Source organism: Acyrthosiphon pisum, chromosome A2, assembly GCF_005508785.2.
Source record: "Acyrthosiphon pisum isolate AL4f chromosome A2, pea_aphid_22Mar2018_4r6ur, whole genome shotgun sequence".
Lineage (NCBI taxonomy): Eukaryota > Metazoa > Arthropoda > Insecta > Hemiptera > Aphididae > Acyrthosiphon > Acyrthosiphon pisum.
Genome location: NC_042495.1, coordinates 22,147,879 through 22,160,588, shown reverse-complemented (window position 1 = coordinate 22,160,588; position 12,710 = coordinate 22,147,879). Strand labels below are relative to the sequence as shown.

At 27.8% G+C, this 12,710-nt stretch overlaps 2 protein-coding genes across 2 annotated transcripts; both read left to right on the top strand.

Annotated features, from left to right (window-relative positions):
- Window positions 1-6: 6 nt before the first annotated feature.
- LOC107882240 lies at window positions 7-4,415 on the top strand. The gene is made up of 5 exons (XM_016800314.2): window positions 7-36; window positions 242-289; window positions 357-485; window positions 578-688; window positions 1,357-4,415. Exon 5 carries the CDS (start codon window positions 2,145-2,147, stop codon window positions 3,519-3,521), a length of 1,377 nt encoding a protein of 458 aa, XP_016655803.1. The 5' UTR covers window positions 7-36; window positions 242-289; window positions 357-485; window positions 578-688; window positions 1,357-2,144; the 3' UTR covers window positions 3,522-4,415.
- A 3,164-nt stretch (window positions 4,416-7,579) lies between these two features.
- Window positions 7,580-8,612, top strand: LOC100166477 (HVA22-like protein e). The gene is made up of 2 exons (XM_008191861.1): window positions 7,580-7,868; window positions 7,947-8,612. Exon 2 carries the CDS (start codon window positions 7,982-7,984, stop codon window positions 8,501-8,503), a length of 522 nt encoding a protein of 173 aa, XP_008190083.1. The 5' UTR covers window positions 7,580-7,868; window positions 7,947-7,981; the 3' UTR covers window positions 8,504-8,612.
- Window positions 8,613-12,710: the final 4,098 nt, after the last annotated feature.

Below are 12,710 nucleotides of genomic sequence, written 5' to 3'. Positions count from 1 at the left end.
AGCAAACAAAATGTTGGCTATGGTGTAAAAATTCAGGTAAGTTATTTTTAATACCCAGGGTTTGAAATAAAATATTGCATTTGATTATTTTCAATGAATTAATTATTTAATATTATAATATTATAATATAATATAATTATATATTAAATTAATGTTCCAAACCCTATTAATTCATATATAAAATAATATTAAATTAGTTCCTACTGTTTACTATAATCTATAACATTTTAATTTGGAACAGATGGTTTAATAGATACAAAGTATGGAAAAAAACAAAGTTTAAGACCAGGTACGCTATTAAGAATACAATTTTAGATTACCAAACTTGAATTTATTATTATTATTTTCCATCATAGTATGTTTATTTGGTGATAAAGCTGTCAATACAAAAAATGCTGCTGAAAATGAGTCATTACTTGATACAGTTATCGATTATGGAAAACAATGTACGGATAATTATTCCAATATTACTTCTTTAACTACAGGTGAGGTGTTTAATATTTATTCACAAATTTGTTGTAGAAAAATAAAATAAATGTCTTTTATTAATTGTAATTAAATTTAAAACTGTGTTTAGATTCTATTAATAATTATGAAAATTCATATTCTTACAACACCATTGATGAATGGATCAATGGTATTGAACCATACGAGTTCCAAGTTGATAATAATAATATTATTATTCCTGGTAAGTATTATAATGGATAATAAACTAAATTCAAATATTCAACTATTCCTAATTATTGGTTACTATCCCTTAATTACTATTACCAAAAATGTTCAAGTCTTATTCATTCTAATCCCATTAACATGGTTTTCAATAACATTGTTTATCATAATATTAATAATTTAAAGGGTTTCCACACTGGTGGACCTCCCTCCTCACGCCATTTCACGTTATGTACCTTATATTTTATCAAATTTACTTATTATATTATATATATATATATTACAAATTGTAAATGCTCTATTTTATAAATAAAAAAAAATATAAATATTTATAATTTATCAAAAATATTTATGTAGCTAATAGGTACCTACTGAATAACAATTATAGGCTATAAATAAACTATTTTGATTATCCATCTTAATGTAATCGAATATAAGTATGATAGACATAACAAGAGAAAAATTTAGTAGGTAGTAAATCTAATTAATGGCATTTTTAGAAATTGAATATTTTTAATTTTTATAAATCATTCATTTCCAATTAAGTTGCATTATTGTTGATGCATAATGTATCTGTATTTTTAATACTTATGAATAGTTATTTTTTTTAAAGATAATAATATATATAATATTATATAATATATAAATATATAACTCAATATAATATTTTTATGTTATGTGTTGCAGTTGATAATCATTTTGAAGTGCCAATTCCAGTAATTTCTGAAGATGAATTGCTGAGTTCAAAAATAGATTACCAAGTAATAGCTAGTGGTGAAACTCTTAGTGTGGACAGTTCATCAAAATTAGTAGTTGGTAGTTTAGAAGATAAAGAACAAAAAAACAATGAATCAAATGCATTGAATCTTCTTTGTGCTGATTATGCAAATTCAAGTTCTTGCTCTTACACTGAAGTAGATGAAACAATAGAGACACCTTCTAATTCAGAAAAAAAAAGAAAAAAGAAATCCAGTCCTTCTTTATGGACAAGAAATATAAACAAGCAAAAAAGAGTTTCTGGTAAATCGTACGTTGATAGATCTGGTAAATTAATTAAACGTAAAGAACCAAAAGATATTAATTGTTCTAAATGTAGGTTCAGATGTTCAGAAAACTTTAATAGTTTTTTACGTTTGGAAATATGTTCAGATTATTGGGACCTAGGTGATACAACTCGTCAAAAAAATTATATCTGTTCACTTGTTACTGAACTTCCTGTTAAACGTCGTCGACCAAGAACAAAAAGTCAAATTGAAAAAAAAAGTGGAGAACCAGAGTATAATTTAGATGATGATTTAGATTTAAATGAAGCAATTGACAATAACCAAGAAAACCAGAGAGCTGTTTCTCGTGAATATTTTTTATTAAATTCTTACAGTGAAAAATATCGTGTTTGCCAAAAATTTTTTTGTGCAACTTTGAACATTACTTTCCCTGTGGTCAATAATGCTCTAAAAAATTGTAATGATTTCGGAATGTATACAGGGATTGATGGAAGAAAAGGTCAAGTAGCATGGAATAAATTACCAATAGAAAAAACTAATAAAGTAAAAAACCATATTAATTTATTTCCAAGAGTTGAATCTCACTATTGCCGCCATGATAGTTCTAAACAATATTTGTCATCTGACCTTAATATTTCAATTATGTATAGGCTTTATTGTGAACAAATTAAGACTGAAAATTATATGATATCACCCGAGCATCAGGAGATACCAGTAAATATCAACATTTACAGAAAAATATTTAATGAATATGATCCAAAATTAGGATTTTATATCCCTAAAAAAGATCAATGCACTAAATGCAATATATTTAAAGCAGCTAGTGAAGAACAACAGATTTTACTAAGACCAGAATGGGAACAGCACAAAGAGAGAGAGAAAGAAGCCATGACAAGCAAAACTGAAGATAAACAAAAAGCTATTGACAATAAAGGAGTCAACTTTCGCTCTATTACATTTGATTTGCAGGCAATTTTGAATTTGCCTTATGCAGGAGACTCTCAAATTTATTATATGCGAAAATTGTCTGCATATAATTTTACTATTTTTGAAAATCCTAATGCCCATGGATACTGTTACCTGTGGGATGAAAGTAATGGAAGTAAAGGTTCGTCTGAAATTGGAAGTTGTATCTTACAATATTTATATTCTTTGCCAGATAGTGTGTCACATGTATCTACATTCTCGGATACTTGCGGTGGACAGAATCGTAACAAGAATGTAGCTGCTGCAATGTTATATGCTGTGAGCAACATTGATCATTTGAAAATTATCGATATGAAATTTATGGAGTCAGGTCACTCCTATTTAGAGGCAGATTCGATGCACTCTACTATTGAGCGAGCAAGGAAGCATAAAAAAATCTACACAACCCAAGAATGGTCATTACTTCTTCAAACAGCTAGACAGAAACCACGACCTTATAATGTGAAAACCAATGATTTTACTGCATTTTATGATCTCCAAGATTTGTCTTCAAAATTATGTTGGAACCGATTTGTAGATGGAACAGCAAATCAAAAAATGAAATGGCTTTTAGTCAAATGGTTAAGGTTTGATAAAGAAAACCCTTACTTAATTAAATTCAAATATAAATTAAGTCAGGATGATTTTTATACTATTGACGTTTCTAAAAAAAATGTCAGTTTTCTTGAGTTAGCTCCGAAGTATAAAAAACAACAACCAATTAGTGAAGAAAAAAAAAAAGATTTGATGAAACTTCTTAAAGATGGCGTTATACCACCTATTTACAGTCATTATTACCGTAGTTTTAAATGCTATAAAAAAAGTAACCATGTTCCTTTAAATTCAGAAAAGTCTGAGGAGACTGATGATGAAAACTATTGATCTCATACATCAATTATTATTATTAATAGTTTTTAAATATTGTTACTATTTTAATTAGCAAAATTATAATTGGTTTTGTTAGTTATTTATATTTGATTGTACTTTGCTTAATCTCAAGGAAGAGGCTTTAATTTTATTATATTTTAATCTTAAATGTAATAGGTATAATGTTACATTTGATTCTGTTAATTGAAGATATTTTATTAAAAGTGTTACTGTTTTAATTAGCAAAATTATAATTGGTTTTGTTAGTTATTTATATTTGATTGTACTTTGCTTAATCTCAAGGAAGAGGCTTTAATTTTATTATATTTTAATCTTAAATGTAATAGGTATAATGTTACATTTGATTCTGTTAATTGAAGATATTTTATTAAAAGTGTTACTGTTTTAATTAGCAAAATTATAATTGGTTTTGTTAGTTATTTATATTTGATTGTACTTTGCTTAATCTCAAGGAAGAGGCTTTAATTTTATTATATTTTAATCTTAAATGTAATAGGTATAATGTTACATTTGATTCTGTTAATTGAAGATATTTTATTAAAAGTGTTACTGTTTTAATTAGCAAAATTATAATTGGTTTTGTTAGTTATTTATATTTGATTGTACTTTGCTTAATCTCAAGGAAGAGGCTTTAATTTTATTATATTTTAATCTTAAATGTAATAGGTATAATGTTACATTTGATTCTGTTAATTGAAGATATTTTATTAAAAGTGTTACTGTTTTAATTAGCAAAATTATAATTGATTTTGTTAGTTATTTATATTTGATTGTATTTTGTTTAATCTCAAGGAAGTGATTTTAATTTTATTATGTTTTAATCTTTATTGTAAGGTATAATGTTACATTTGATTTTGTTGATTAAAGATATTTTATTAAAAGTGAGAATTATTAATTTTATTACGTGTTTTACAAAAAGTAATTGTTATAAGTCCATTTAATATTATAAGTCCATGTCTATCAAAATTTATTTTGTCAAATAGTTATAACTCCACATCATTTTTTAAAAAAAGTCATTAACATAAATAAATACATGTTACATGAATTAAACTTATATATTAAAAGGAAACTACATATATTTTTTTATTAATACAAATTTAGAAAAAACGATTAGATTAAATATTACTTATATTAAGTGGGTTTGAAAAAAGTTAAAATTTAAAATAGCTCTCCTGCACAATTTTACTTTTGTGACTTATAACTAGTGTGCACTAAGCCATCGATATTATTAAATGTACATTACTACATTAGTAATATTACCTACGTATTACTAATTGTATGAGTTCAATATATTTCTGCAAGACTTATACCCAGGTAGGTACCTTAAATTATTTTGAACTTTAAAATACATAAAACTATCGAGGAAATAGTATAAAAAAATAATTCGAACGTAGGTACTGCTCTATTAAAATATTAACTGTATGTTTTAAATTTAACAATTATTAATACCTACTTTGAAATTGTAATTTAGTTGATCGTATTTACCTACTTGTATAAATTATGCATCTGCATCAGTGCTGTACAATATCTAGATAAAAATGTTTATCAAACATTATTTATATACATAATATAAACATCTCAATAAAATAAATGCACACATTATTTATCTCTTATGTTATCAAGATAGGTAATTTTAAAGTTTTCTTTTTGCAGCATGACTATTGGCTAATAATATGCTAGGTACCTAATTTATAAAATTAATATGTCGATACTCGATATTAATCAGCTAAGCCGGATAATGCTTAGTGTTTACTTAGAAACACAACAATAATAATTTAAAATACATATAGCCCTTGGATTTTAATAAAAATATATCTAATTAAATACAATTGGGAAGACATTTTACAGCGTTCTAATAATTATTTTGAATTGGGTTAAACTATTTAGTAGGTACCTGTTTGACACTGAACTACTGAAGACATGAATCATGATTACATAACTGATTGTTCGAAATAATGTTAGCTCGTTTAAATTAGATTTGGAGACTTTAAATTACATCTGTCATATCCTTGATTTACAACGCAGATAAATTATTGCTTCGGTATTTAATTTATACAAACCATGTGACCTATGTAATGATATTTAAAAAAGCATTAAAAATGACATTGCTCTATAAAGAGGAAATGCATTTGCATTATTTAAATATAGCCTAGGTTAGTATGTGTTTAATGTAAATTAAATTAGTAATAATTGCAAAGTTTATCGAGTGTCAAGATAGTAGGTAGGTAGGTACCTAGTTATTCGATTGGAACACAATAATACAAGTTTGACCAATTTCGATTCATTTTGTTAGGGAGCGAAGGTATTTTTTTACGTAGGTAAATATGAGTACCTTTTAAAATTTTTGTAGTAAAACTAATTAGTAATAATTACATTTTAAAATATAAGTCTGAATTTAGAACTAATGTGAAATATTAATATAATATTACAGTTTATAATATTATTATACTAATATTTTATAAAGTATTTTAAAAACTATAAGTAATTATAAGTATTAATTTATTGTAACCTCTAATTACTAGTTTATTTTCTACGTCAAAGTATTTTCATTTTCTGTTGTGGCGAAGTCACATAAAAAATAATACTATTATATTATTATACCAGTTGACAATATTTTTATTTTATGTGATTGAAATATTAAATTGAAAATAGAAATTAATATATAAACTAAAAAAAAAAATATATTTGAAACTATAATAGTATTTGATTTTAAAAACATCCACTTTGAAAAAGTATTTAAAATTTTAAAATACAATGATTTATCATTGAATTTAGATTTAACATACATTAAAATGACTTACTCATTGATAGTTACACTCAACATCTATTATACAGCAGAGTGGTTATAGTTGTTACCTAGTGCCTACTAATTTATTACTGTTAACTTTTTACGGCGTATTTTAAGTTTACACAGTTATATCTTACTTATTTCATAATATTTTTCACGTTTTACGACATAAAAAATTAATAACAAAACATTAAAACATATTTCTATAATACCAGGTGAATCTTTTATTATTGAACACTAATTATATTATATAATTATGTTCATTTAAATTTTGTTTTGACGACTGGTTTTGATAAATTGCCCAATAATAAAAAGTTGAACGAATATTCAAACGTTCATAAGTCGAAAATAAATAACTCAAATTAAATACTGTAAACATTAAAATTATTTTTTCAGTTTCTTTATAAATTTGCTATTTTGAATTTTTCCAAAAAAAAATTTCTTCCGGAAATTCGAATTAAATTTTTATAAGCGTTTGAGTACAAATTATTACAACATTGGATATTCACTGGAATTCATATTAACGATTTTATTAATTTGTTGTAATTCAAAAACCAAAAACCGTAGATACTTGTTTTTAACTGCTTTGTGACTACTAAGTTTCAGTGACCCTCATAAGAAATGTGGGACTCTGCCCCCCAAGGGTTATTTTACACTTAGGTTTTTTTAAGAATCTAGCCCCTGTAACTATTCAATCCTAGTTGTGTCCATGAGTATAAGTACCCTCCAATTTTAAAAATTAGCACCCTCCAAAATGTTTGGTATTTATGTATCAAAACCTTTGCTTACAAAAAAAAAACGTTCAGCAGTGAATGAAAGGCTCTGTGCTATAACACAGTGTGTCGATTGGTGACTCGACAACAACAATAGTATCGCGCATCGAGGAGTATATACTAAATACTAATAATATTACAAACTTCAAACAAAGTAGATAAATCCAGGGACTAGAACCGGAACCTTTAAAATATTAAGAACTGGAACCGCAACCGATACCTTTATTTTAAAAAGAAAGTACCAAAACCGAACAGGAATTTTTAATTTAAATAGATTTCTTTTAGATTCAAAAATAAAATAATTTTCTTTTTTATAATTTAATTATATTAAGACTGTTTTTTTAAAACTATGTATGATAATATGAATTTTCTAATATTTCTCATACTATTAATTAAGCCCGTATTTCGGAAAGTATTATAAATTATTATACTTTTCGGTACCTAAATTATTTGGAACTGATACCCTTATTTTTTTTTTATCAAAAAACTAGGAACCGGAACAGTTGTTTTATTTTTGGAGAACCCGTACCGGAACCAGTACCGATAAATTTAAAGTAGCTATCTACACAATATAAATACTATACACTGTCCACGGTCTAACAGCCATGTCCGGACGATTTGGCAGCATTTCTTTTTGTCATGGAAACTGTATACGATCAACACTTGCCAACGATCGCTATTAATATTATTATAAATACAATATATTAACGGTAATTCGTATCGTAAAATTATCGTTATCGAAAAAAATTTCACCTTCGGTTTACGACTGCGTTGAGGGTGGTAAGTAAATACAGACGCCTCCCATATAACAATAAATAGTCATTGTCTGTTTCACCATAATAATAATCATAATAATAGGATAACCAAAGGGATCAAGAGAGGAGCGAAACAGCATGGCCATCATGAACGTCTACAACGCGATCGACTTGGCGTTGCGGGACAGAACCCGACCGTGGACGGCGCCATTCGTATGGCTCGAGGGTCGGACCGGAATCGGCCACGTGAAACTGTTAGTGGGCAGCATGGTGGCCGCTTTGGCGTTCGTCATCGCATCCGGCCGGATGATCATGCTGATCAGCAACCTGCTGGGGTTCGCGTATCCCATGTATGCGACCATCGATCTGATGGTAAAGGAAGACGGCCAGCCTGAGACACCGTCGCCGCCGGAACCCACCGAACGGACCGGACGCATCGCGCCTGTTTCGCCGGCAACCCGGTGGCTCACGTACTGGGTAACGTTTGCGGCCGTGCTCATCGTGCAGCAGCTGTGCGGCGACTTGCTGCAGATCATACCGTTTTACTTCCTTGCCAAGATCGTGTTCTTCGCGTGGTGCGCGTTGCCGATGGAAGCCAACGGCGCCGCGTTCGTCCATAGATTCGTCGTGCGCGATCATTTAAAGCGATTTTTCGTCTGACCAAGTTACCCAGGACTTGCTAAAGATACACGACCGTGGCTTTTTTTAATCACATAATGCTTATCATGATTTATATACTTTTATTACATAAACGACGTACTAACAAATATTGTTACTATTATAGTATTTTGTTTATCCACCGTCCACCGGCAACAATAATAACCAGGGACTGGAAACGAACCTAAAAGAGCCGGTTCTGGAACCGGAACCTTTAAAATATTAAGAACCGGAACCGGAACAGAATCCTTTATTTTAATAAATAAAATATCGAGACTGAACCGGGATTTTTACATTAAATAGGTTATTTTAGGTTCAAAATAAAATAATTTTAATTATCATAACTGAATATACCTATTACTATTTTCTATATAAACTATGTATGGACATATTATGACTTTTCTAATATTTCTCGATTTCTCATACTATTAATTAAACCCACATTCCGGATAGGTATTATCTGAAACTGATACCTTTATTTCGTTTTATCAAAAAACCAGAACCGAACCGGAACAGTTAATTTAATTTTAGAGAACCAGTATTGGTTACGATACCGATAAATTTAAAAGGTTCCAGACTCTGATAATAACACATTTTTATACATAAAAACAGGAGATTATTATTTTACTATGATAGTATATACGTTCATATAGGAGATATATGTGTAGGACGTGAAAAAAATTCGTAATTGAATTAAGACTAAGCCCCTAAAAATACTGAAATGTCACAGTTATAATAACTACTTATAAGTATCATATATCTAGGGTTAATTTTTGTCAAAAACTTGCATTTGACGTTACATGTTAATACATATTTAGTTATGACTATGAGTCTATAACGTAGTTTAACCTCTAGTTCAGGGGTGGCTTAAGGCGTAGACGACGTAGGCACAAGAACACTTTTTAAAAAAGCGGCATTTTTGACATCGTTATGATAAAAATTGAAAATATTTAATATATAAAAAAATTCAAATGAATATTACCTATTTTAAGTTTTATTTTTAACATTGTATTATACTATTATAATATTATCCTTCGTTCGTACATATTATGAAATACCATACATTATAGGTATATACGACAATTATTGCGACGCATAGTGTTAGTTATATAGGCATATTTTTAGTACAACCGAATTGATCGGCAGCAGATATATTGATAAACTTTTATCTTTAAACACGTACAAACCAAAAGCGTTTAATAATAGATTGTAGGAAAACGATGTAAACATAATACTGAGGAATAGTTATCGCTCAAGCTATGAGATTTCAAGTTAGTGAAATTTATGATGCGTTAAAATATATAATAGATGACACCTCACTCATTAGTGAAACTGGAGTTCAAAGCCATGCTGAAGCTAAATGTAGATATAGCTTTGAAATTAAAAAGCTTCAAGTTTTTATGCTCTTTAGTAATTTGGTATGAATTGTTATATGAAATCAATGTATATAGTAAATTGTTACAAACAATATCATTGGATATTTCAGAAACAATTGATCAATTGAACAAAACTAAAAAAAATTTTCAAGAGTATCGTACTGATGAAAACTTTGAAAAAATTCTAAAAAAAGCAAGAGAATTAGCTAATGAATTGGATATTGAAGATAGTTTTCCGTTGGAACAAGTTCGAGCTCGGCGAAAAAAAAACACATTTTGGATATGAATCCCATGATGATCCAGTAGTAGATCCCCAACAAAATTTTAAAATTTACTTTTATTATCAAATATTAGATCCAGCTATTCAGTTACTTAATGACCGATTTGTCCAACTTGAAGACCATGGCCAATTGTTTTCATTTCTTTACACTATATCTAGTAGTGATAATTATGAATATGTAATGAAATGCTGTAAATATCTATAAATTGCACTTACATCAAATGATTCATTAAGTTCTGGTATCAATGCCATTGAACTTTGTGAAGAAATAATCGCATTGCACAGAAAATCACTAGGGCAGGCCCTGCTCTAGGTTTTATAATTTACTTTTTGTTATTCCACAGACATTAGGGGTTGCAAATTTGATTTTTATAACTAATGAGTAATGATATCAATATAATTATCTGAGCGCTGGACGTGACATTTTACACTATTTGCAATTATTATGTACAAAGAAAAAAAATATAAAAATTGGAATTTTCACAAAATGTTGCCACTTTTGGGAGGGTAGTTCTAAATGCATTAAGTGATATTGAATCGATGACCATGAAGTATAGCAAAAACGGGTTGTAGTCTACTGCATATTATTATGATTAAGCACAAGAAGAAGAATCCCAAATACCTAATTCCAATTCAGTCTGAATCCAGTAAAAATAAATGATATCCAACAAAAACCTAACCGTGATAAAAGGGTCAAGTTCTTACACAAAAAGATTTTCCAAAAAAGTCTACCTATCAAAGTAGGTACTACTACCTAGTTATATCTATAATGGGGCTAAGTCTACTCTTTATTTAGACAATAAAGTTAATTTGGTGTTGCCTGGCCGTCGGCGACCAAACCTGGTAGCCACCGCTGACTTTTCTGATTTTGAACACAATATAAATAGTTTAATTTATTAATAGCTTAATTACTAAGTTAGTTATTTAAATAATTACTTTATTTCAGGGCTTGAAACCGCTTCCGAGGAAATGGGTTACCGGGTCCGGTAGGACCCGGACAATTTTTCAAAATCGGTTACCGGTTTTCGGGGTTTTTAGAATTTTTGGTAATTGATAAGTGGTTACCAAAATGATCTCTAAAAATGCAGTTACCGGTTATCGGTTTGGTAATTGATTTTGAGATTTACGGTTTTGATTAATTAACCGGTTCTTAAAATAAACGGTTACCGTTATAGATTTCCCTCTTTATCGATTACGTGTTTACCGGTAATTGATAACCACTTCTCAAAATTGAAACACGAGAACCGGGAAGCGGTTACCAGTCCAAAAAGTAGTCATGGTAACCGGTTACCGGGAAAAATCGGTTACCGGTTTCAAGCCCTGCTTTAATTGCAATAATATCATAAAATATACTTAGCAATATATACTAATATAGGTTGACAGTCTTCACTCAGAATCTTTTTGCGTACTGTGTATATATTATTAAACCAAACCCTATACTATAGATACATAATTATTTTGTAACATAATTAAATTAATAAAAATAAATATTCATTGGACCATAATATATTATCAGTTAATAATGATATTAAAAAAGATATATATTTTTGAAAAAAAAATCCAAATATTTCCTATTTCAATAATAATGGGACTACGCAACTAATACTATTTTAATAAATACATATTATATGCAATAAAAATTATTGAACTAAAAAACAATTAGAGTTGTACTATTCAGAAATATCTTGAATATTGTTAATAATATTAGTTGAAAATAATTTAAATTGAATAATTTATAAGATACATAATAATAAAATATGTATATCTATTAAAAATAAAAACGGAAAGTGTACGCGAATTTGTGGTACAATGGTCAATAGAAGGGTCTATGTTATGGATATGTTATCTTTGAATTCAATGATATAAAATACTATACAATGTATACGAAACTGATTCTGAGCAAAGACGTCTATCAGCCTATATTATTTAATATATATTATGATATTAGAGTAATTTATTTTACTATTAGAAATTATAGTAATACTGTAGTATAAAAAATAAAAAAAACTTGTATTTGAAAATGTCATTGTGAGTATATAATATAATATTATACTAGTTTCAATTACCCATAAATAATATTTTTTAATTATAACAAAATAACTCAAATTGTTATTCTTCGTTTAAAATTTTAAATATCTAAATTCATCAAAATTTGAACATAAAATATCTACAAAAAAAAACTTTGTTTATATACTCTTTAGAATTTTTGATTACAGTATAAACTACTTATGAGGAACCTATTTTAAATTTTTAATCCATATCTATAGAATTTGAACATTTTACACATTTTTCATTACAAAATAATTTGCAAATTTTTGGAATTTTTTGGAATTTTGATGAATTTGGTTAAAATTAGAACTTAAAATGCTTATAAAAAAAATTGTGCTTGTGTGTCTTTAATATTTTTCAACTTCTATTAAAACAACTTATGAGAAATTTTCTATTAGATTTTCAAATTTTTTGACCCCATGAAAATAGTTGTACAGTTTATTTTATACCTCAATACGGATTAAAACATTTTGATGTTAAATGAAAAATCAAATCTATTATGTAT